Raw genomic sequence first — 23,090 nt, forward strand, 5'->3', positions numbered from 1 at the left:
ATGGAATGCAGGGGGTTTAGTACTTTTCCCATGAGCTGCCTCGCTCCTCCGCAGGGAGCAAAGTCAAAGAGCCATAAAGGTGTTGTGCTGGAGACAACACCCACTTCCTGGTCCACAGTGTCAGTGTGGTCTGAGCCGGGTGGGACACCCTCACAGACTGAGGCACACCAGGGAGGCCCACAAGGCTTTTGAAGACCACCATCACAGGCGTAATCTGAAGGTAAGGGCATCAGCTATCAGCTATAAGGTCACTGCTGTTTGCAAATGGAGTGGATAGGCGTACAGGGCAAGCAACTTGTTTTAAAGCTCATTTCAGATTGCCTGATTCCCATTCCTGGCACTCCCAAGAAGTGCATTTGTCAGTCAGGCATGACATTAGTACAAGGCTGAATGAGAGGAGAAATGGCATCTGTTCGGGGAGATCGCAGAGCTGTAAGTCTTTATAATGACTTTGGTGTTCTGTGGTGAATTAGAACTAATGCTGAAAAATGTGGAAGAGCTATTCTCATATTGGCTGTGATCATTTAGATAAGGTCGGGACTGAATTTCATTAGGTAATACTGTTTCAGACCAGAACATGAAAAACTTCCATTTGAAAGTCCATGCTGTTATACTACACAATAATGATGTTCTTATGAAAGAAAAACGTTATGAAAAGCGCACATTTTATTAATATTCTTTGGTACTGTTGTGAAATTATGTAATTCTCTTACATGACTCTAATCAAGATTAAAAAAAATCATGCTTACATAAAAATTTTATCTAAAAAGCCATTTTCATTTCATTCATATCCTTTGATGTATGTGTAAATTACATGGCTCCAAAATAAGGAATTTCCTAAAAATGGAACCGCTCTAACAACTGTTACTCATTTAGTAAACTCTGTAGGACAACCTGGCTAGTTATCATTTACACAGCTGTAGTGCTTCACTGAAATAAAGATAAGTAATTCTTTCTAGGGGCCAATTAAAATCATCCTTTCAAAAATGTGAACGTGTGTATTCTGATTACAAGCCTGGATCCTTATCTCCTTTTCCACTGCAGTACAAATGAATGAAATTTAGGATTTAGGACTTTAAGCACCATGTAAAGTTTTTAATCTTAAATTGGTGGCATCTGTAAATCTGTAAAGAGTGCTGTTTAACAGCCAACTAAATAAAAATGTTGGTCTAACAGTACATTCTACATCTGCAACATTTATGCATATATATTTTGGCACTGACTAAAGAGATTTACTCTCTATTACATCTCATAGACACATAGACCACATTCAGTAAGAAGAAATGATAAAAGAATGGTTTAATGGCAGTGCTTTACCTTTTCTCTCTTTTAAGGTGGGGTTTGGCAACCATTAGTCTGTTAGCCATATATCAAATGTGCAGATGCAATGAGAGTACACTCAGATGACTTTTGAGAGATAACATTAATGACAGTCCAATACCTGATTGACTCATATTCCATATTCAAATTTACTTATAGTGATGCACTATCAGATATCTTGTAATGTAAGGAATTGTTTCATTGTGACAACATCTTTTCTTTGGATTTAGGCTGCAAGGAGGAGGAGGAGATCAGACATGGTGATCCTAAGACAGGTAAGATGGTTAATTAATAGATGCTGTGTTGTCTGATAATTGTTAACGTTCCCAAAAAGTAAACTGAGCAATTAAACCCCTAGAATGATATTTATTTGGTGAATCTGGATTTCTGAGACCAGTGGGATGTTTATGTGACTGCAGATTATTTCAAAATGCAACCTGAAAGACATCTGCTTCATCAGTCGTACATGATCGTGCTTTTCTGATGGCCATTTTGGTGAGTGCTCCGGTTATCAGCATGCACGGTGGTAACTGACTGTGGCTGTTGGCCTTTAGGGGGATTACGTGTGGGCCGACTCCAGTATCGGGGTGCCAGTTGGAGCCCAGGTCAAGATCACGGACACTGGACAGCGCTGGCTGATCGACGATGAGGGGAAGGTACTGGCCTGCAGTAATGCTACTCATCACTGATGGCAACCTTGGCTAGTCCTTAGGGTTCACAATTTGGGTCCTGTCTCAATGCTTTTTTCCAGGAGTACAAAGTCACCAAGAAGAACGAGGGCTCCCTCCGGCCCATGCACCCCACCTCGGTGAACGGGGTCGACGACATGATCCGGCTGGGGGACCTAAATGAAGCAGGCCTCCTCCGAAACCTACTGGTCCGACACAGAGAAGGGATCATATACGTGAGCTCCATTTAGAATGTTCTCTCCTGGCTGGGAAAAAGTCCCTGTTCCTTTAGCAGAAATTGACTGTCAGCTGTGGAACTTGGATAATGGAGCTAGTGTTTTTCACTCAGAATGGAAGCCTTCATTTTAAAAACATACTGTACAACAGGCTGAAAACACCATAATTTGTTAGTTTATAACATAAACAAAGTAAGAGCAAAATATACAGTACCAGTCAAAAGTTTGGACGTAACTTTAATTCTTTATTTTTACTATGCTCTGCATTTTAAAATAATAGTAAAGACATCAACACTGTGACATAACACAAATGGAATTATGCAGTGGCCAAAAAAGTGTTAAGCAAATCAAAACTATCTTTTGTTTTAGATTCTTCAACGTAGCCAAAAAGTTTTTTTTTTTAAAAATACATTTTTTGGAAAGAAATTCATACAGAGGCATCAACTTCACCATTTATTTTTGTCTAATAAACAAATTTCAAGCATTAAAGCATAAGTCTCTAGATCAAAATATCTTTGAATGCATGTTTCCCATTATCTTAATCACATATGTCCAAACCTTTGACTAGTATTTTATATATTTGATATGTGCACAATAGCTTCAGTAGCCATTCAGTGTCCCTCTAGTGGACAGCGTTAAGTTCATTATAAGGTGGTAATGTTATGAGTGGTTCTCGCTAATCCAAGTGCTTAACACTGTGAGCAGGTGGGCCCTTATGCTTCCCTGTGGTGCAGCTGTGGGCAGGCATGTAACAGCCGATACTCTGCCTCGTTCAGACCTACACAGGCTCTATCCTGGTCGCGGTCAACCCCTACCAGCTGCTCCCCATCTACACGGCCGAGCAGGTGCGCCTCTACCACAACCGCCGGCTGGGCGAGCTGCCCCCGCACGTCTTCGCCATCGCCGACAGCTGCTACTACAACATGCGCCGCAACCGGCGCAACCAGTGCTGCATCATAAGGTCGGTCTGTTTACTGATTCCACAGCAAGAGCAGTTCTTCATCTGGCCACAGGCTATAGAATTTAAATATATAGATTCATAACTGATAGAATAAACAAAAGGTTGGTCAGCTTTTGTCTGTGGCTTTAAAGTAGCCATCAAAATCACAACCAGAATCGCAGATAATCACCTAGAGCTCTGCAAACCCTGCCACCTACATTGTCATTAAATATAAATATAAATATAAATATAAATATAAATATAAATACAAATATATAGTTAGAGTTATATTCTATCATTTGATTTAAATTAGCTGTTTGCAGTGAAAACCCAGGATTAATAAAGGAAATGAATGCTATGCGTTTGTAAGTGTGACTGTAAAATGAGGTATGAGGTTCATGTGCTCTGTAAGACTGTTTATTCTGAGTCAGTCAGTGTGTTCCTCTGTGTGAGTGGGGAGCTCAGTCTCAGTGTGTCCCTCTGTGTCATTAGGGAGCTCAGACTCAGTCAGTCTGTTCCTCTCTGTCAGTGGGGAGCTCAGTCTCAGTGTGTACCTCTCTGTCAGTGGGGAACTCAGTCTCTGTGTGTACCTCTCTGTCAGTGGGGAGCTCAGTCTCTGTGTGTTCCTCTGTGTCCGTGGGGAGCTCAGTCTCTGTGTGTTCCTCTGTGTCCGTGGGGAGCTCAGTCTCAGTCACTCTGTTCCTCTCTGTCAGTGGGGAGCTCAGTCTCAGTGTGTTCCTCTCTGTCAGTGGGGAACTCAGTCTCTGTGTGTTCCTCTGTGTCCGTGGGGAGCTCAGTCTCAGTCACTCTGTTGCTCTGTGTCAGTGGGGAGCTCAGTCTCAGTCACTCTGTTGCTCTGTGGCAGTGGGGAGTCAGGGGCGGGGAAGACGGAGAGCACAAAGCTGATGCTGCAGTTCCTGGCAGCCGTGAGCGGGCAGCACTCCTGGATCGAGCAGCAGATCCTGGAGGCCAACCCAATCCTTGAAGGTGTGCACTGCCGCTTTACGCTGTTTTGCACTCATGCCATCAAAGCTCTATGCTAATTATAGCCATGCTGTTACTTCAGACCTCCTCCTTTCAACTCGTTCATTCCACCCTTTCCACAGCCTTTGGCAACGCGAAAACCATCCGCAATGACAACTCCAGCCGCTTTGGGAAGTACGTCGACATCTACTTCAGCAAGAGCGGGGCAATGGAGGGCGCCCACGTGGAGCAGTATCTGCTGGAGAAGTCCCGCGTCTGCCGCCAGGTGGGTAAAGCAATGCCAGCTGCCAGGAGACAGCAGTAAGATTCGTCGTGGAAGCACATCCCCACGATCAACTGAAATTTACTTTCTCTACAGCCCATACCACCTGCTGTAAAGAAATATGCAGCATAAACACCAAATCATTTCCTTAAAACCTTCCTCCCGTTCCTTCCTTCCTCATACTACCATTCTATTTGGCTATGCTGTCAACTCCCGGGTGGAATATTTTTGCAATTGTCGAAACTTTTATATTTGAACACTGCCCTGAATTGCAGGATTACTCTTGATTCTTTTGTGGAATAAAAATGATATTCTCACAAGTGATTTTATTTCAGGCCGCTGAAGAACGGAACTACCACATTTTCTACTGCATGTTAATGGGAATGACACAAGAGCAGAAGAAGATATTGTCTCTGAAAGATGCCACCCACTACAACTATCTGACTTCGGTAACCTCATGTGATCTTCTACCTAATGCCAATGTTTGTGTGTAAGAACAGTACTCCATATACTGACACAACTGCCATTTCAAAGTTAACTTGTGGTAGGGTTTGAATAGTGTTAAGCTCACACTCATTGGTCTGGGAGTGTTGTTAGCCTGGTCTGTCCTCGCAGGGCAACTGCACCAGCTGTGATGGGCGGGACGACCTGCAAGAGTATGCCCGCATTCGCTCCGCCATGAAGATCCTGACGTTCACAGAGAAGGAATCCTGGGAGATATTCAAGCTGCTGGCAGCCCTGCTCCACCTGGGAAATGTGAACTTTGAAGGTGAAAACTGAGGCCCACTGGACTCACATTTGTTTTGTTTTTGGGCTAGAACACTTGTGTGAATTTACTTTTTTATCTCGCTGTCCATTAGCTACTATCTTGAACAACCTGGAGAGCTGTGACATTCTGGCATCAGAACATTTCAACATGGCTGCCAAGCTGCTGGAGGTACTTGTTGTTCATTACCAATGCATTCACACTTCATCGTTCTGTTTTCTGTTCAGGGTGATGATGTAAGGATGTTGTATGCTCTAGATAATAACACTGATAAAAGTAAACTTCTTTTTTCTTGTAAGCTAATTGTAGATTATCCCACGAAAGAAAAAACTGTACTTTTATATAAGATTCCCCATTTGTTCTGATCAGATTTTCTTCCTTCTACAGGTGAATACTGGCGCTTTGGAATCCAGTTTGACACAGCGTTCCTTCTTAACTAACAGGGAGCGTGTCTCCAAGCCCCTCAGCTCTGAGCAGGCTATGGATGGCAGGGACGCCTTCGTCAAGGTAGAAAAACTACTAATCAAATCTAAGTCCATTGCTCCATTGCTGTTTGTGTTCTCTGTACAAGTTGTAATAATTCCTACAAATGATGTAATTCAAGGGCCTGTTGTTGAGAATTTCTTAGTCACTGTGTCTGCTGTTTGTGCTTATGTGTCTCTCTTCAGGGTATTTATGGCAGGATGTTTGTGTGGATTGTCGAGAAAATCAACAGTGCTGTCCACAAGCCCTCCTCTGACGACCCTTCATATGTCCGTCAATCCATAGGCTTACTGGACATCTTCGGCTTTGAGAACTTCGACAAGAACAGGTGTCTATACAATTACTCTCTTTCCCCAAATGCAGATGGAGGATTTTGGGCAGTGTTAGAATCATGCAGTAATTCTGTGATGTGATACCAAGTTGAGTGAGACCAAATAAAAAATGATATTCCAACTTTTACTCTCAGTGACCAGACCTTTTGGGGATCTTTAAATGTCAGGGAATTAATACTGATATAAGAGATGTCGATAGCAATTTGTTGACAAAAATAAGTGTGTTTTTTGTCTTAATTGCCACCCTGAACCTTTTTCTGAAAAAGGATGGGTATGTCCATCCAAATATTTTCCCTGGTGTTTAGTTTCTCATAGATTCTCCCAAAGCACCTTTTTACTATGGAGACAAAGCTTGGACAATAGTTGTATGTAATATCTGAGTAAGAAGTGTTGTGTAAAGAATGAGACATTAGTCCAACTTATAATGGGTGTCTGAATCACACCCCTTGTCTCTGTGCCTGTGGAAGCTAAACTAATGCATTTGGGTGCTGGGTGTTTCTGTGTGGTGCAGCTTCGAGCAGCTGTGCATCAACTTTGCCAACGAGCAGCTGCAGCAGTTCTTTGTGAAGCATGTGTTCAAGCTGGAGCAGGACGAGTACGCCCGCGAGAACATTGTCTGGAAGCACATCGCCTATAATGACAATCAGCACACCTTGGATGTGCTAGCCAGCAAGTCTCTCAACATAATGGCCCTTATCGACGAGGAGAGCACTTTCCCAAAGGTATCACCCTCAGCCGTAGCTTCTAAAATGGGGCTGGAGTATTCTGTTCCTCCAAAATGTTGATTCATTACTTTCTTTGACAAGACATTTACCAATTTTTTGAATGTGGTAGTAATATTTGTGCCTTTAATTCAGGGCACGGATGTCACCATGCTGAACAAGATGAACCAAGTCCATGGGAAGAGCAACATCTACATTCCCCCCAAAAACAACCATGACATGCAGTTTGGGATCCAGCACTTTGCTGGGGTGGTCTACTATGACTCCAAAGGTACCCAGGGAGAGAGACTGAAGCAGCACACTTTCAATTTTGAGCTTTTGCTGTGGTGTCTTCCTTTTTCTATGTTTTGACAATTATAATAGAAGATGGAGAATCTACACCACTATTTTTCTCCCTAAGTTATATGTCATGTTATATGTATAACATGCAGTTTTATTTATAGCAACAACAGATATTTTTAGTATTTTCATCTTTAAGAAAGTCTTTAGAAAAGACAATGATTAAACCATTGTTAAAAATACACACATCATAGCTGACATATTAGCTATAAATCAGGACGTTATCTATATCTAATACCCATTTGTCTTTTCCAATAATCTTTTTACCGTCATATTTGTTGATGGAATGTGCAAGGTGAACTGTTGAAATGTGTGATTTTTAGTGTGTCACATGCTCTTTGTCCAGGTTTTCTGGAGAAGAACAGAGATGCTCTGAGTTCAGACATCTTGAAGCTAATGGAAACATCATCCAACAAGTTCCTTAAGCAGATCTTCCAGTCTGAGCTCACCTCAAATGCAGTGAAGAACTCCAACCCCAACAACAGGATAGTCATAACCCCCAAAAGCTCCTTACGGGTGTGTAGTGCAAACCTCACAGCACATGTAAACATGAAATCAGGCAAGATGTTAAAGGTTTTCTTTGCCAAATATCTAGAATTTATGCCTGGATTTGTGTGTATCTCACAAACCTCCAGTGTTAGCCTCTATTCACCATACAGTAAAGAATTTCCGATTGGTATGACCTGAATAGAGTATTATTTTTAGCAGGTGTGAGTTGGCAGTCTGAATTTTATGAATGAGTTCTTATTTCATTCCTGTATGGATGGAACAAAGGTTGCCATCATGCTGCAGGCCTCCAAGCTAAGTCTCATCTATACTATAAAATACTGTAAAATACTATAAAAGCTATATTGTTAGTAAATTACGCAGAAGACTTACAGCCCGTAGAAACATTATCTGGCAAAATGAGTTGTCGAGCACAATGTGTGACAACAGCAGTAAGTGTATCTCTCAGAGAGTTCTTCAGCTGGACCCATATCTATGACAGCAACTTGCATGTTAAATTTGATGACAACAAAACACATGACAGGTGCATGCACGCTCTGATATCGCCTTCTCTCCACAGCAAATGACAGAGACCAGGAAGCAGATATCCACACTGAGTGGTCAGTTCCGCCAGTCTCTGGATTCCCTGATGAAGGCCCTCACTGTCTGCCAGCCTTACTTCATCCGCTGCTTTAAACCCAATGAGTACAAAAAGCCCTCGGTAATTACAAATGTAAAATACCTGTTCATGATGACATTACATTACATTTCATTCCATGCATTTAGCAGAAGCTCTTCTCCAGAGCGACTTCAAGCACAAAAGAACATAAGTGTATCCATTCAAGTTAAATGTGTCAGACCAGACTAACAACACTCACAGACCAATGAGTGTGAGCATAACACCATTCAAGCCCTACCACAACTTAACTTGTGCAACCTGACTAGGCAACAGAAGCTACACATACTACCATACATCAGGCACTAAAACACAGAATCCAAGAGATGAGACTGAAAAGTTGTTTTAATATATGTCTTTAATTGCTTTTTGTTGGTCTATGGTCTAAACTTACATGTGACCTTGATAGTGTGTTATTTGATTTATTTGATCATTGACTGTTTAATCCGTTTGGTGGTTCCACACCAAAATATATTTGGATGCTATTCTGGCACCTCTCTGCGTGCCTGGTGTGGTCGATAATTGTCTGAGCTGCCAGTCGTCAGAAAGCCAGACTATACTAAACACCAGAGTCATGTTAAGCACTAATCATAATTCCTGGGGCTGTTAATGAACTGTTGCCTGGCAACAGTCTATTGATCCACAAATGGCAGGTGGAAGTTGCCATCAGTGGATTGCTATCAGACACGTTCAGCACCCAGCCCTAGATACCATATTTGTCTTTCTCGTCACCCTTCAGATATCAACAATTTTACATTAGTCAGGATGGTCATTTCGGAGACATCAATTTTTGGGTCTGATTATCACCAGGGACATTTTTGGGACTTTTCACCTGGCTCAGCCCTTAAGGAACTCACATCAATTATGAAACATTTTTCTGTATGGACTTTGTATCTAAACCATAAAATGCCTGGCATTTAACTGTTTAAAGCAGCCTCTGCTGATGATCAAACATTAACCAGGAAAAAGTGGACATGAATTTTGTGGTTCTGTATGATCATTGATGTACTGCTGAGACGCTATTTAACAAGTATTAGTCTATGTTACTTGAATATATAATCCCAACTGTTTGCATTCCTCTACCCCTCTTAGCTTTTTGACAGAGAGCTATGTATGCGCCAGCTCCGCTACTCTGGGATGATGGAGACCATTCGAATAAGAAAGGCAGGATATCCCATCCGCCATACCTTCCAGCAGTTCCTAGATCGCTACCGTGTGCTACTGAGGACCTCTGTCTGTGACCCCAAAAATGTGAGAGGCGTACATTCCCTGCAGTCCGAGCTTTCGTTCCTCATCTGCTATTGAGTTAATACTTAAAAATCTGGAGAGACTACCACAATTAATGTCTTGAGAAATACCACCCCGTTCTTTTGATCGAGAGGTTCATGCCATCATTGACAATATCTGTCACAAATTTGTCCATGTCTCATATTCAACACTCACTTCTCCTGCCCAGGAACCTCCAGAAAAATGCTGTGATTGCATCTGCGAAGCTGTCATTCAAGGGGAGGGTGACTGGAAGATCGGCAAGACAAAGATCTTTCTGAAGGTATAGGACAGGCCCTAACACTAACAGACATGGATAGAATTTCAGGGTGTTTGATATCGAACTGTACAGAGCAGTGTTTGCCAAAAGAAAGGGCTAAACAGAACTTCATTCTAGAGCAACTGATGTGCTTTACAGAGATAGCAAAATGTAGAGCCGACAATTTCTCGCCTCCCCCTAGGATTACCATGACTCCATGCTGGAGGTGGCGAGAGACAAGGAGATCCACAAGAAAGCCACTATCATCCAGAGAGTGCTGAGGGGCTACAAGCACAGGTACAGAGAACTAGGTCTTAATTATATTAATACAGTTATTAATTGGATTGGAAATTTTAATCATACACTGTTCCTGGTTTCAGTTAGTTGTTAGCTGAAATGCATTTTGCAGGACTGTAGATCTCCAGGGCCAGGAGGGCATGCAGTAGACATTCATTCACTTTTCAGATGTGGCTGTCTCTGAGCTACTGAATGCTGTTGATTTTTGCATCCCACAGGAAACGCTTTGTGAAACAGAGGAAGGCAGCATTGATGATACAGAAAACCTGGCGAGGTTACAAAGGCAGACAGCAGTACAGAGTGGTAAGCTATCTACACAACAGGGGAGGCTTTCAGCTATACACAGAGAAACGTCAACATAGATTTTTTTTGTATCTCATATTGAGTGCATTATTTGAAAATGAAGCAGCTCTACATTCACGATTGCCTTTACAGGTGTCAAAACAAACTGTCTTAACCAAGTATAATGATATTCGAAGGAAATGAGCTAACTGACCAAAACCCTGTGCCTCTGTCAGGTCCAGCTGGGCTACGCCCGCCTGCAGGCCAAGATTCGAAGCCGGCAGCTGCACCACCTCTACAATAAGAAGCGGGAGGCCGCCGTTGTGCTCCAGACTCAGGCCCGCAGCTACCTGAAGAGAAAGGAGTGGAAGCGAAAGAGAGAGGCCGTGAAACTGCTGCAGGCCCACACCAGGGGAATGCTGGCCCGCAGGGCCGTCAAGAAGATGAAGAATGACGTGAGTTCCTTCTCCGTGGGGGAGACGCTGGTCCAGCCATGTCAATCAATGTCCCTTACAAGCTGTCACTTTGAGCAAGTACAAAGGTCAACTGAAAGTGTGTGTTTGAAATCTGTTGGTAATCAAAGATCTTTGTACACTGTTATGTGTGTTAGCTTCTTATTTCTTGTTCCTTACCTGTGCAAGTATTTCCATTTCTATAAACTTATTCACTTTATGTCTGAAAGTAACATAGATTATTTTATTTGTGTAAAATGCCAAGGAATTCTCCCTCTTGAGTGAGAACAAAGTCTATTAAAGCATCACAGCAGCTCTGTCTTGTGCTGTGTTGTACTGACTACTGACAGCGTAGCTCAGTATTATAACTCACCCTTCATCACACAGTGGTGCATTTCAGTCTGTTCAGAGCTCAGCATCTGCTCCCTCCAGGCCCTGTGTTCTGAAATCTCTGAGGGCTCTGCTGTTCTCATGCGAGGATCTTTCGCTCGTCTTGCAGGCTTATCTGTCGGCTCAGGAGCGCCTCGCCCAGGAGCAGACGGCTCGGGAGCTGCAGCGCCGCCTGGAGGAGGTGCTGAGCCAGACGCAGGAGGCCAGCGCCAAACCCAAGCAGGAGATCAGCGACCAGGAGATGGTGGAGAACATCTTCGGCTTCCTGCCCAGCACGGTCGGGGGGCAGGAGGGGCAAGCTCCCATCGGCTTTGAGGTTTGACTTTAAGGCCGGCTTCAGCCTTATGTGTTTGTTTCTGGGGTTTATTGTAAATTGGACATGTATGGTTCCCACCATTCCTCTCCTGAATGTACATCTTGGTCTGATCTATCTTCAGGATCTGGAGGGAAGGCGGGCTACGCTTGAGGAAGTGGATCTGGACGACATCCCCATAGTGGATGAAGCTCCCGAGGAGGAAGACGAGGACCCTGACGACACGTTCTCCTTTGCCAAGTTTGCATCCATGTACTTCCAGGGCTCAGCGACACACACTCACATCCGCCAGAGGCTACGCCACCCACTGCTATTCCACGAGGATGAAGGGGATGGCCTGGTACTTATCAAACAGCAGAACAGCGAAATTTGACTTTTGATTCATGTACAATTTGCCCTGCCGCTTTTCTGAGTCCACATACACTTTCCGTGCTGCTACACTTCCCACTTCCTTTGCTACACCCCCTTTGTCTCTGTAGCAGAGTGCCATGACGGGGTTTGTCCAGCTGGGTTCTGCTATTAAGTTTGTTGAAGCTTTCATGCATCTTCTTGCCTCATGTATATCTCTCCGCTCACTTCCCCCAGGCTTGTCTTACTGTATGGTGGATCATCCTGAGATTTATGGGAGATATTCCCGAGCCCAAACAGCGGGCCCAGCAGGGCGCCTTCGCCAACCAGTCAATCGAGCGCAACCTGGGACAGAGGAAGGACCGCCGGCTCAGCAACCTGGTCGGCCTTGATCAGGTGCATCCTTGTTGTCCAAATTTATCCTTTCCATGATTTCACTGGCAGTTTGGATATAGAATATGCTTCAGGCTTTTTAAAGATCAGCCTGTAGAGAGCTTGTGCTGATATAGACACATATTGTATTGTGCATAAAGTAATCTTGTGTCAGCTATTTTGACACAAGGCCTTAACACAGTAGCATTTTCTCATTCACTTGCATGTGCTTTATAGAAATTGTTGAAAAGAAATAAGAAAGGCAACAAAGCAGGAGGTGGTACCCGCAACAGAAAGGCCTCAACAATCCCAGAGGAGGTGAGAGATTCTTGTTGTTTCGTTTTTTCAAGGATTATTCCCAACACAGTGTCAGACTGTTTTATAACCACCTGTCCTTGTATGTACATGGCTGTCCTGTGGGCTGAAACATAATCTATTTGATCTGCTTGAGGGGGTGGGGGGTGGTCATTTGTATTCAGTGGCAACCTGAAATCAGGTGTTTCAGTACAGTTTAAGGATTTTTTTTTTTTAATGAAATTGAGGTAGTTTAATTTACGTTTAGTTTTCAGTTAGTTTTCAGGGATTTTGTGAAGGCTATTGTGAAGAAAATACTTTTATGGGCCTGTTCTAAATTTCAAGCTAGAAAGTATATTCCTTGTTTTCATTTTTCACCTTAATGGTGTCTACAGCTGTATGGCTTTAATACACTGCATTTGGGTCATAGGTTGAAATAAGTGGATATATGACATTTTAATGATATATTTTCATATGCAGCATCATTTGTCACTGAAAGGACAACCTCTCATAGATTAAGTGTGGTAATAAGCCTCAACTGTATTAATAACAGTTCTTGTGTAATTTCAGCCAGCTACAGAGGCATCAACACAGTCCTCAATGCCAGCCTTGAAGGAGGAGGTTGATGTGATGATTGGAGAAGGACCCACCTTGGATAGGCCAATGACATCCCTGGAAAAACTCCACTTAATTGTGGGTTACGCCATTCTCAGAAAAGACATCAGGTAGTGAACAAAACCGTTGTATTTACCATTTAATTTGTGACTGTCAAAAAGATTTATTCGTATAAGCAAATAGTTGCCTTTTGACAGAGACCCTCAATCTTAGATATCTTCAGAAAGTGCTTGCTTCAAAATAGCTAGATGTTAATCAGAAGATTATCCTGCTGCTTTACCTCTGTGCATCAGTCTCCCACTTTGTTCCTGCTGTTCTGTGTCACTGATCTTACTGTTTGATCCCTGTACAACAGAGATGAGATCTACTGTCAGATCTGTAAACAGCTGGTGGAGAATGGGAACCGAAACAGTTGGATCCGTGGGTGGATTCTCCTGTCCATCTGTCTTGGCATCTTCCCCCCAACCGAACGCTTCATCAAGGTGGGTCAAGTAGCCTCGTTGTGGCCAGATCCATTTGCCAGTAAATATTATGTCACACATAGTACCAGTCAAAAGTTTGGACACACTTGATTAAGATAACGGGAAACATGCATTCAAAGGCATTTTGATCTAAAGACTTTTGCTTAAATTCTTGAATTTTTTTCATAGACAAATATAGTGAAGTTGATGTCTATGTATGATTTTTTTTTCAAAAAAAATATTTTAAAAAAATTTGGCAACTTTGAAGAAAATATAAGAGAGTTTTGATTTGTTTAACCACTTTTTTGGTCGCGGCATAATTCCATTTGTGTTATTTCATCGTTTTGATGTCTTCACTATTATTAAAAATATGGAAAATAGTAAGTAGTACAGTAAAAAAAAAACAGTGAAGACAATAAATGTTGTGTCCAAACTTTTGACTGGTCTCAAGAATGAAAGCGGCCTCAATGTTTTCCTCCTGCAGTACCTGCAAAACTTCATCCGTTCTGGCCCTGCAAGCTACGCGCCATATTGCGCTGAGAGGCTGAGACGCACTGTTGCAAATGGAGAGCGCAGTGAGCCCCCATGCTGGATAGAGCTACAGGTAAGAGCTGGTTTGAAAGTAACAGAACCACTTCTTGGGTTTATCACACAATTATGACAAGCGCTTCTGACCACCTCTTGTCCTTCCATTTTGATGGCAGGCAACTAAGACCAAGAAGCCTATTGTGGTGTCAGTGGCCCTGATGGATGGTCGCAACATCAGCTTGCCCGTGGATTCAGCCTCCACCTCCAGAGAGATCTGCAACTTCATTGCCCAGAAAACCAAACTGCAGGACACCTTTGGCTTCTCACTTTACGTCGCTCTGTATGAAAAGGTAATCCAACGCATCCTTCTACAAAGCCATTCATTGGAGAGACACATTGGAGAGAAACAAAACTTATTTCATATGCAAATAGGTAATGCTTTCGTCCCTTTTATGGTTATCTTTTATCAGGAAAGCTGGTTTGCAGGTTAGGGTCCAGGTCCACAAGCTTAGACTATACAGTGCCTGTCAAAAATTTGGATACACTTGATCGCTTAAATGCTCGAAATTTGTTTCTTAGGCAAATCTAAATAGTGAAATTGATGCCTATGTATGAATTTCTTTCCACAAATAAATAAAAAATAATAATTTTGGCTACTTTGAAGAATCTAAAGTATAAGATAGTTTTGATATGTTTAACACTTTTTTAGGTCACTGCATAATTCCATTTGTGTCATTTCATAGTTTTTTTTGTTTTTACTATTATTCTAAAATATGAAAAACAGTAAAAAATAAAGAAAAACCCTTCTATGAGTAGGTGTGTCCAAACTTTTGACTGGTACTGTAACTGTGTTTGCATTGATGTCGGCTGTTTTCAGGTGTGGTCACTGGGCAGCGGAAGAGACCACGTGATGGACGCCATCTCGCAGTGCGAGCAGGAGGTGAAGAGGAAGGGTGGGCAGGAGCAGCATGCCCCCTGGCGCCTCTACTTCCGCAAGGAGCTCTTCACCCCCTGGCACAACTGCAGGGAGGACCCCGTTGCCACCGACCTCATCTACAGGCAAATCATCCGCGGGCTCAAGTTCGGCGAATACCAGTCCGACAAGGTAAGAGAGGCTTTGCGTCCTGCGGTTCTTCTTGGACTGAATGGCTCTGGTCTTTTTTCCTCCACAGCAGGCGATAATCTTGGGGACTGCGACTGATTCCTCAGCCGTGCGTGCCGTTTCTTTTGGTTTCCAGACACTGGATCCAGAATCTCCACACCGAGGCACATAATGGAGTCATTACTGTCAGCGAGTCCCCTCCTCTCAGATTCACTTCAGCAGTTACTCAGACCAGTTGCTGAGATCTTATGGGGTTCATTGTATACCAAGAATACTGGATTTGGCAATTGGCTTTCACGACTTCCCAAGCAATTCACTGTGTGGGAAAATGGCTACAATGGCCCATTTGTGTCAACAGGAATGATTGATTACAGCAGTAAGATTTTAATGGATGGCCTAAAGAACTATCTGCATTAATTTTTTGTCATTCCATTAGGAGGATGACTTTGTCCAGCTTGCTGCAAAACACTTCTACGTACAGTTTGGGTCAGACAGTGGACAAGACAAAGCAAAGAAAGTTGTTGAAGATTGCATTAACACCTCTCTGCTAGAAGCTAGATCAGAGGCTAAGTGGGTGCAGCTGGTGAACACAGCTCATATGCAGGTACGCTGCCCTGTGCTTTGACATAATATTTGCCCAATACCTTCTGGTAAGATAAACCTCCTGTAAAATCCCTATTTTCCTCATTGTTGTGGATAGCTTCTTTAGGAGCCTGACGTATGAAAACAGCCTTTCTTCCTAAAATTCTTCAAAGCGTATTATCCTTTGAATCCTATTTGCACCCAAAAATTTGTTCCAAGTCTGATATTTTGGAGATCTTGATGATTCATTTATTAATAAATATTTTTTAATCTTTTAGGGTCCTTACATAAATTCCAGGAAGGATGCTGATCTTGTGAAAATGGAAGTGGTTGACTATGCTCGCCAGAAGTGGCCCATGTTCTTCTCCAGGTTTTTTGAAGTTATCAAGATGTCAGGTGAAAAAAAAAACAGACTCTCATCGACATTTCAAACATGGACAAACAGATCAGGAATAATATTATAATATCCAAGTATGGGGCATTTTACTTTGGAAGCAATAGCCATGCTACAGAGCAGCCTTTTTCCAGGGCAGAAGCCTTGCTGACATTTTCTTGCCCAGTCTCAGTCTTCCATTTGCTAAATGATGTATTTAGAAATGAATCAATGTTTTATTCACAGGTCCTCCTTTACAAAAAAACAAGTTCATTGTTGCTATTAACTGGACTGGAATCTCTTTTATGGATGAGAGGGAGAGGAAACTGCTAGAACTCTCTTACCCAGAGGTGACTGGGGTGAATACAATGAGGTATGAAGGATTATTCCATGATTTATGAAATAGTAGATTAATATTTCAGTAAAGAGAGAAGCTGCTGGCATTTTGGATTCTGTGTTTGTGATGTGTTCTGGATTCTGTGTTCTGGTGATTAATGCATCAGTGTACTTGGCTTCCACTGACTATTCAGGTTGCACAAGTTAACTTATGGTAGGGCTTAAATAGTGTTATGTTCACACTCACTGGTCTGTGAGTGTTGTTAAGCTGGTCTGACACTGTTGCTCATTTAACTTGAATGGATAAGAGTGTCTGGTAAATGCATGTAATGTGATATGTCCCCCACTGATGATGTTTTAAAAGGGCCTTATGTAGAGTTTGAATGAAGGATGATGCTGTCTGTTTAGGGATGGCATGTCTGCTGGGCAGTCAGTGTCTCTCTCCACGCTGAAGGGAGACTTCACCCTCAACGCTGTGTCCGCTGAGGACATCTCAGAGCTGGTGCACATGTTTCTGGCCGGGCTGAGGGAGCGCTCCCAGTATGCTGTAGCCTTGCAGGAAGCCAGCAGACAAGGTAAGAGGGAGATATGTTAATTCCCCACCACCTCCCCTCTGACAACTTTGGTTCATCACATTTCAGATCCACTGGACCGGCAGTTATGTGTTCTCTGAGAAGGGGACAAATGCACTTTAACGCTACGTAACAGACGGAGACAGTGTGACAGAGTTACATTACCTACAGAGAAGACATCTGCACTGCAAAAAATAGCCCTTCAAAGATAAGAAATAAAATAATTAATACGAGGTTTTTGCTAGTAATAAGTGAAAAAATCTGCCAATGGAAGTAGTGGAAATACACAGATATTCAAGATGCACCGTCTAAAAACAAGTCCTTGTAGCTCAAGGAAATTTTGCTTGTCTCTTTGTTTGACTTGAAAAGAGACAAATATGCTTGGTGAGATTTGGATTTTTTGCAGTGTGCTTTTGTTGTTTGGAGTTTCCCAAGCAAGAAAAAAAAATGTGTCCTCTGCTTCATTCTGTCTCTCTCTCTCTCTCTCTCTCTCTCTCTGTAGATGACCCCACATTTCTCAGCTTCAAGAAAGGAGAGCTGCTCCTCATCATCAAAGATGATGAGTACTCACCTGACCGAGGATGGATGAAGGGCCAAAATGAGCGGACCGGTCAAGTGGGGGCAGTCTCCACTGACGCTATCTTAGTACTGCCCACCCTGAGCAAGCCCACCAATGAAGTGCTGGTATGAGTCTGAATATACTACAGATCCATTCTCTCAACCTGTGGTAATGTGGAATGCACAGGAGTCATGAGGTCCATGTGGAGACCCTGTTGACACTGTTGTCTTGGCTGTGTTCCCAGAGCCTACTAAATCTGTCCCCGGAGCAGAGGAAGTCAATCATACAGACCGCACAGAAGGAAGAGCCCACCATGGACCGAGTGGCACCCATCTCACTCAAAGAATTCTCCTTTGAGTACTTCAGGTGACATACCTGTTCAGTTGAAGCTCTTCTTTCGCAACCCTATTCAGAAGTAAAGACGTTGACCTTTATTTTCTGTGTGGTTCTTCCAGGCAACCTGGCAAGGACATGAATCGACAGATGATCTCCAAGGGTGGAGCCAAAGAGAAGCTGTGGGCCTCCTCCCGCGAGCCCCTCAAGCAGCCGCTGCTGCAGAAGCTGGTGGGGAACTCTGAGCTCAGCCAGCACGCCTGCCTGTCCTTCATTGATATCCTTCCTGCACTGCAGTTCACTGCCCACAATAGGAGACTCACACGGGACTCTGTTGCACTGCAAGCTGACTGACAGTTTTGAATTATGGTGTATGGTTGTAGATTTGAAGGATGTGGAGTTTTAAATTCTGGCTTTTGATTATTAGTCAGATAGACTTTGCAGGTTTGATTGACTATGTGCTGATAAATTGTGGATCACTAAATTATAGGATATGAATTTTCGAGTTTTGACCTGTTATGCTCTTACAAAAGAGGAATGAAGATATTTTATTAAAATGCCTTTTATATCAAGCCAAGAGAAAACAATTCATTCAATCTGGTCCATTAAGACTTCCACATTTTTGCAATATGTATCCTTGGTTGTCAATACAATTAACCTTGTTTTAATGCAAAGCACACATGGGTCATTTCAGGTAGTTGACCATCTACCTACCATGACCTTACAGTACAACTTTATAAAGGCAACACTGTGTCATTGTCGTTTTGCAGGAGGTTAGGGGTTGTGTCATTCTGGGAGACATGTTTGATTTCCTTGACCTTGATTCCACCTATTCTGAAGTACATGGGGGATTACCCCACAAAACAGGTGCGTAGCCCCCTGGAACTCACTGACCAGATCTTCGGCCCAGCAATGCAACATGAGGATCTGAGGGATGAGATCTACTGCCAGATCATGAAGCAGATGACGAGTAACAACAACAGGTATGTGAGAATACACAAACTTACCTGCCTCTTGGCGTAAAATATACACATTTTCAGTGCTTGTAGTTTTGGACAAGTGCTCCCCAACTTTTCTGATGTCAAACTTTTAAAGGAGATTGAGCTTTTATTGATTTCTTGACAGATGCTGCTGATTCTTGCAGTTTGCACAACAGATTAGATGCAACACATGATTCAAATGCGTTCTACAACAACAAATCAAATAATTTGATGTGCATCATAAACTGTATGGCTTTCATCCTTTCATAGCTCTCTCTATGTGAACGCTCTCAGAATAAATTTTTTCTTCAGTGACCAGGCTAATAACCTGGACAGAGTTTTGAGCTCATGAGCTGGCCGAGCTTTGTACTTCATCATTGTGCGTTTTGTCCCCCAGGATCAGTCTGGAGAACGGCTGGCAGCTCCTGTGGCTGTGCTGCGGCCTCTTCCCACCCAGCCAGGCTCTGCTGAGACACACCCAGCGCTTCCTGGAGTCCCGGCCCAGGGATCCCCTGGCCTCCGACTGCCTGCAGAGGCTTCAGGGGATGCTCAGGTAGGCCTCCTGCACCTAGGGAAGGGGCTACCAGCCTAGCCTGGCAATCCTCCACATATTGGATAAAGAGGACCAGCTTCATGTCCTGCCTTTTCCTATAGCTAAGTGCCTCTGTTTGGGGAGCAGTGTGGTGTAGTGGCAAGAAACAGAGCTTGCAACTTGCCAGTTCAATTTCCTCATAGTGATCTGCTGTTATATCCTTGGGCAAGGTACTTAATCCAAATTGCCTCTTTAAATATCCGGCTATATAACTGCATAACATCTAAAGGTTGTAAGCTACATAAGTTTCTCTGGATAAGAACATCTGCTAAGCAAATGTAATGTAATGCTTGGCCAGATTTTTAATCAGTTCTTCCCACCCATGCCATATGGAGTATATCAATTAGTCAGAGAGTGAATTATCCACTCAAGACAGCACTCTGTTCTCTCCCCCAGATATTGCTTTATGGTAGGAAGGTATTCATAGAGGAGCTTTTTTTTCCACACACTGCTCCGCAGTTGAATTGCAATTTGCAAAGCCAACAGCACAAGACTCCCTTTGGTATGAAAAATATCATAAAGACATTCGTACATTTTCTTTAAGTGTATGTTATCCTTTCCAGTTATACATTCTTACATGTCAATGATCACGACTGGTGCAGCATTGGCAGTATTGGGGTTCAAGTGCCCATCATCACTGAGCTCATCACCAGTCCCACAACACACAGCTGAACTTCCTGTCAGTCCAACAGGCCAACAAAGCTGTCAATGGGATTTATAGATGTGGTTGTTGATGAAGGCTATGGATTTCTTCTTGCAGAATGGACCCCAGGAAGTTGCCTCCTCACCAGGTGGAGATTGATGCCATTCAGCAGAACAGCACCCAGATCTTCCACAAAGTGCACTTCCCCAATGACACAGAGGAGGTAGGTGTTTTCCAGGGAAAGGTCAGAGAAACACGCTCACTTTACTACTTTCAGCTGAGCTTAAACCAAGTCCTCTCCCTCCAGATCTTCGAGGTGACGACCACTACCAGAATCCGGGACCTCTGTCACAACATTGCCAATAAACTCATGCTCTCGTCAGCCGATGGCTTCAGCCTATTCGTGAAAACCCCTGACAAGGTGGGTCAGCAATTCAGGGTTATCCCTATGCAATTTTCTGCTGGTTCTAGGACACTTTCTTCACCTAATCTCATCTTATAAAAGTAATGGGAGCTCAAGTCAGTGTATGCTTTGCTCTCAGCTCAGACTATTGAGTGAAATGGAGATGCAAGGTTTGGAGCAGGTCTCGGTTTTCTGAGATGACATCTTAGCCTATTCCTTTCAGGTGCTGAGTCTCAACGATGGAGACTACTTCTTTGACAGTCTGAGGCAGATCACTGATTGGTCAAAGAAAGCCAAGAGAGTCAAAGATGGTAATGCATGCAAACCAAGCACATTGGAGAGCTGAGAACGTCTTCTCAAATGACTGTGTTGGCTTTCATCACTGACACGCTTGTGCTCATGAAGTGTGCCACCTTTGAATTGCAGGAGCACCAACGAGCATGCCTTACCTTGTGTTCTTCATGAGGAAGCTCTGGTTCAATGTGTCCCCTGGCAGAGACTTGGAGGCAGACCTTACTTTCCATTTCCCACAGGTGCAGTAATCAATTTCTTTACTTTTCGTGCTGTTCTCTGAATGGATATGGTGCACATCAGTTCACTCACCTGATATTTTCTATGTGTATATTGTGACAAAGAATATTAATCTTTTGAAGAAGGCCATGTGGTCAAAGAACGTTTGTTTCTTATTGTGTTCTTTGTAATTAACAATAAATACCACCATTATACATTAAAGTTATCACTGCCTTCATATGACTGCTGATTTTATTTGTGGAGCCAGCTTCACAAATTAGACTTGGATAAGTTGCTTCTCCTCCACTGATGTTGTACTCTACAGCATGTAGGTAGGATGTATTGGTGCATGCTGAATGATCCCACTCAGTTGTTGGGATGGAATTTCTTTTTGGCATGACTTTTTGCTCATCTGTCCCTCCAGGAGCTGCCCAAGTACCTGCGGGGATACCACAGGTGTACCAAGGAGGAAATGATCAACCTGGCAGGCCTCCTCTTCAGAGTGAGAGTTGACAACGACAGGTCGCAGTTCGTCATGATCCCCAAGATGCTGAAGGAGCTGGTGCCCGCAGACCAAATGAAGGCCATGTCTTCTGAGGAGTGGAAGAAGGTGAGGGGCCGAGGAGGCCATGTTACACATCACACTAGAGGTATTGCAGGAGACAGATGAGGAAAACCCAGCACAGAACCTAACCATCTTCACCACTTTATTTTCAGAACATAATTGCCTCTTACAACAAGCAGGCTGGAATAACAGTGGACGAAGCAAAAGTGGCATTCCTGAAGGGCATTGCCCGATGGCCCACGTTCGGTTGCGCTTTCTTCGAAGTTAAGGTAGGAATTTTTAAAGGAGTTTAATACATAATCTATCAAAACAATCATCATGTTTTTTGAAAATTTAAGACACACCATGTGACATGTGCTCTCATTTTCCAGCAAACATCAGAACCTAATTTCCCAAATATTGTAATGATTGCAATCAGCAAGCAAGGAGTCACCATCATCCACCCCAAAACCAAGGTAATATTGAGGATTGTTTTTCTGCATTCAGTAATGAACAAAATTAAGAGAAAAGAATTATTTCTGTATTAATTTTGAATAATTATTTTATGTTCCTCTTTCAAATCCTCTAGGATGTTCTGGCTACACACCCCTTCAACCGCATAGCAAACTGGTCAAGTGGAAGCACCTACTTTCACATGACCATCGGAAACCTCATCAAGGGAAACACCCTTCTCTGCGAGACCTCACTGGTAAGAGACCACCCACCACAGTCTGACCTATATATGCACCAAGCACGGTGTTTTGACTCATTAATCAGGATGATGACCAAGACCTGATAAAACAGTCTCCCTTTGTTGCCATTGTTCATTGTATTATCTGACACAGCTATTTTGAATAGTGTAAATAGGCACTATTTAACCTCAACCCTAAAACCCTAACCCTAACCCTAACCCACAACCCACAACCCTTAAACCCTAGGCACTATTCTTTCCATACAAGATATTTTCATTCTTCTTCAGAGTTTATGCCATGTGTCTTCTAGCTGTTCTAGTGATTTTATTATATGTTTTGGATGTAACATGATATGTGTCTGTACAATATGTTTCTAATATATGATTGGTGCCACGGCACAGAGGGGGCTTGCCAGGTCTGTGTGCTATCTCCTTGACCTGCCTTGCTTCATGCCCTCTGTTATGTAACAGAGCTAATATCAGCACTGAGATTGCATCAATTTACTGTTCCTGACACTTAAGACACTTCTTTTTTCTGTGTGAAAGGGTTACAAAATGGATGACCTTTTGACCTCCTACGTCAACATGTATCTCAATGAGCGAAAAGCAGTGCGGCCCAGAAACCAGTTCTTCCCCTCCTGAAGCATCCAATATGACACAAAGAGCGGACAACAGAGACCATTTTCATACACCGTTTGAAAACACAATTTTATGCCTCCACATGCTTACATTCCCAGTCCAAGTAATCAATTCCCAGTTTAACAAAAACTTAACATTTA

At 43.0% G+C, this 23,090-nt stretch overlaps 1 protein-coding gene across 1 annotated transcript; it reads left to right on the forward strand.

Annotated features, from left to right (window-relative positions):
• The first annotated feature begins 1,577 nt into the window (after positions 1–1,577).
• LOC118795380 (unconventional myosin-VIIa-like) lies at positions 1,578–22,980 on the forward strand. Its single transcript, XM_036553833.1, has 48 exons — positions 1,578–1,595; positions 1,875–1,976; positions 2,072–2,224; positions 3,001–3,185; positions 4,030–4,151; positions 4,271–4,413; positions 4,746–4,859; positions 5,026–5,179; positions 5,271–5,347; positions 5,564–5,683; positions 5,845–5,987; positions 6,503–6,713; positions 6,849–6,984; positions 7,399–7,568; positions 7,758–7,760; positions 8,119–8,259; positions 9,307–9,465; positions 9,671–9,763; positions 9,942–10,036; positions 10,255–10,339; positions 10,555–10,773; positions 11,270–11,476; positions 11,598–11,813; positions 12,059–12,217; positions 12,431–12,524; positions 13,095–13,212; positions 13,458–13,584; positions 14,048–14,167; positions 14,268–14,441; positions 14,969–15,196; positions 15,630–15,797; positions 16,054–16,171; positions 16,395–16,521; positions 16,893–17,059; positions 17,559–17,740; positions 17,860–17,981; positions 18,071–18,225; positions 18,778–18,931; positions 19,326–19,481; positions 20,281–20,386; positions 20,471–20,584; positions 20,790–20,877; positions 20,993–21,099; positions 21,501–21,686; positions 21,794–21,910; positions 22,013–22,096; positions 22,210–22,329; positions 22,858–22,980. Exons 1-48 carry the CDS (start codon positions 1,578–1,580, stop codon positions 22,951–22,953), a joined length of 6,453 nt encoding a protein of 2,150 aa, XP_036409726.1. The 3' UTR covers positions 22,954–22,980.
• Positions 22,981–23,090: the final 110 nt, after the last annotated feature.

The sequence above is a fragment of the Megalops cyprinoides genome, chromosome 20 (assembly GCF_013368585.1).
Source record: "Megalops cyprinoides isolate fMegCyp1 chromosome 20, fMegCyp1.pri, whole genome shotgun sequence".
Lineage (NCBI taxonomy): Eukaryota > Metazoa > Chordata > Actinopteri > Elopiformes > Megalopidae > Megalops > Megalops cyprinoides.

Coding starts and splice junctions, on each gene's coding strand:
- LOC118795380 (XM_036553833.1), top strand. Junction 5,988..6,502: donor GAGAACTTCGACAAGAACAG/GTGTCTATACAA, acceptor TGTGTGGTGCAG/CTTCGAGCAGCTGTGCATCA. Junction 17,060..17,558: donor GCAGGAAGCCAGCAGACAAG/GTAAGAGGGAGA, acceptor CTCTCTCTGTAG/ATGACCCCACATTTCTCAGC.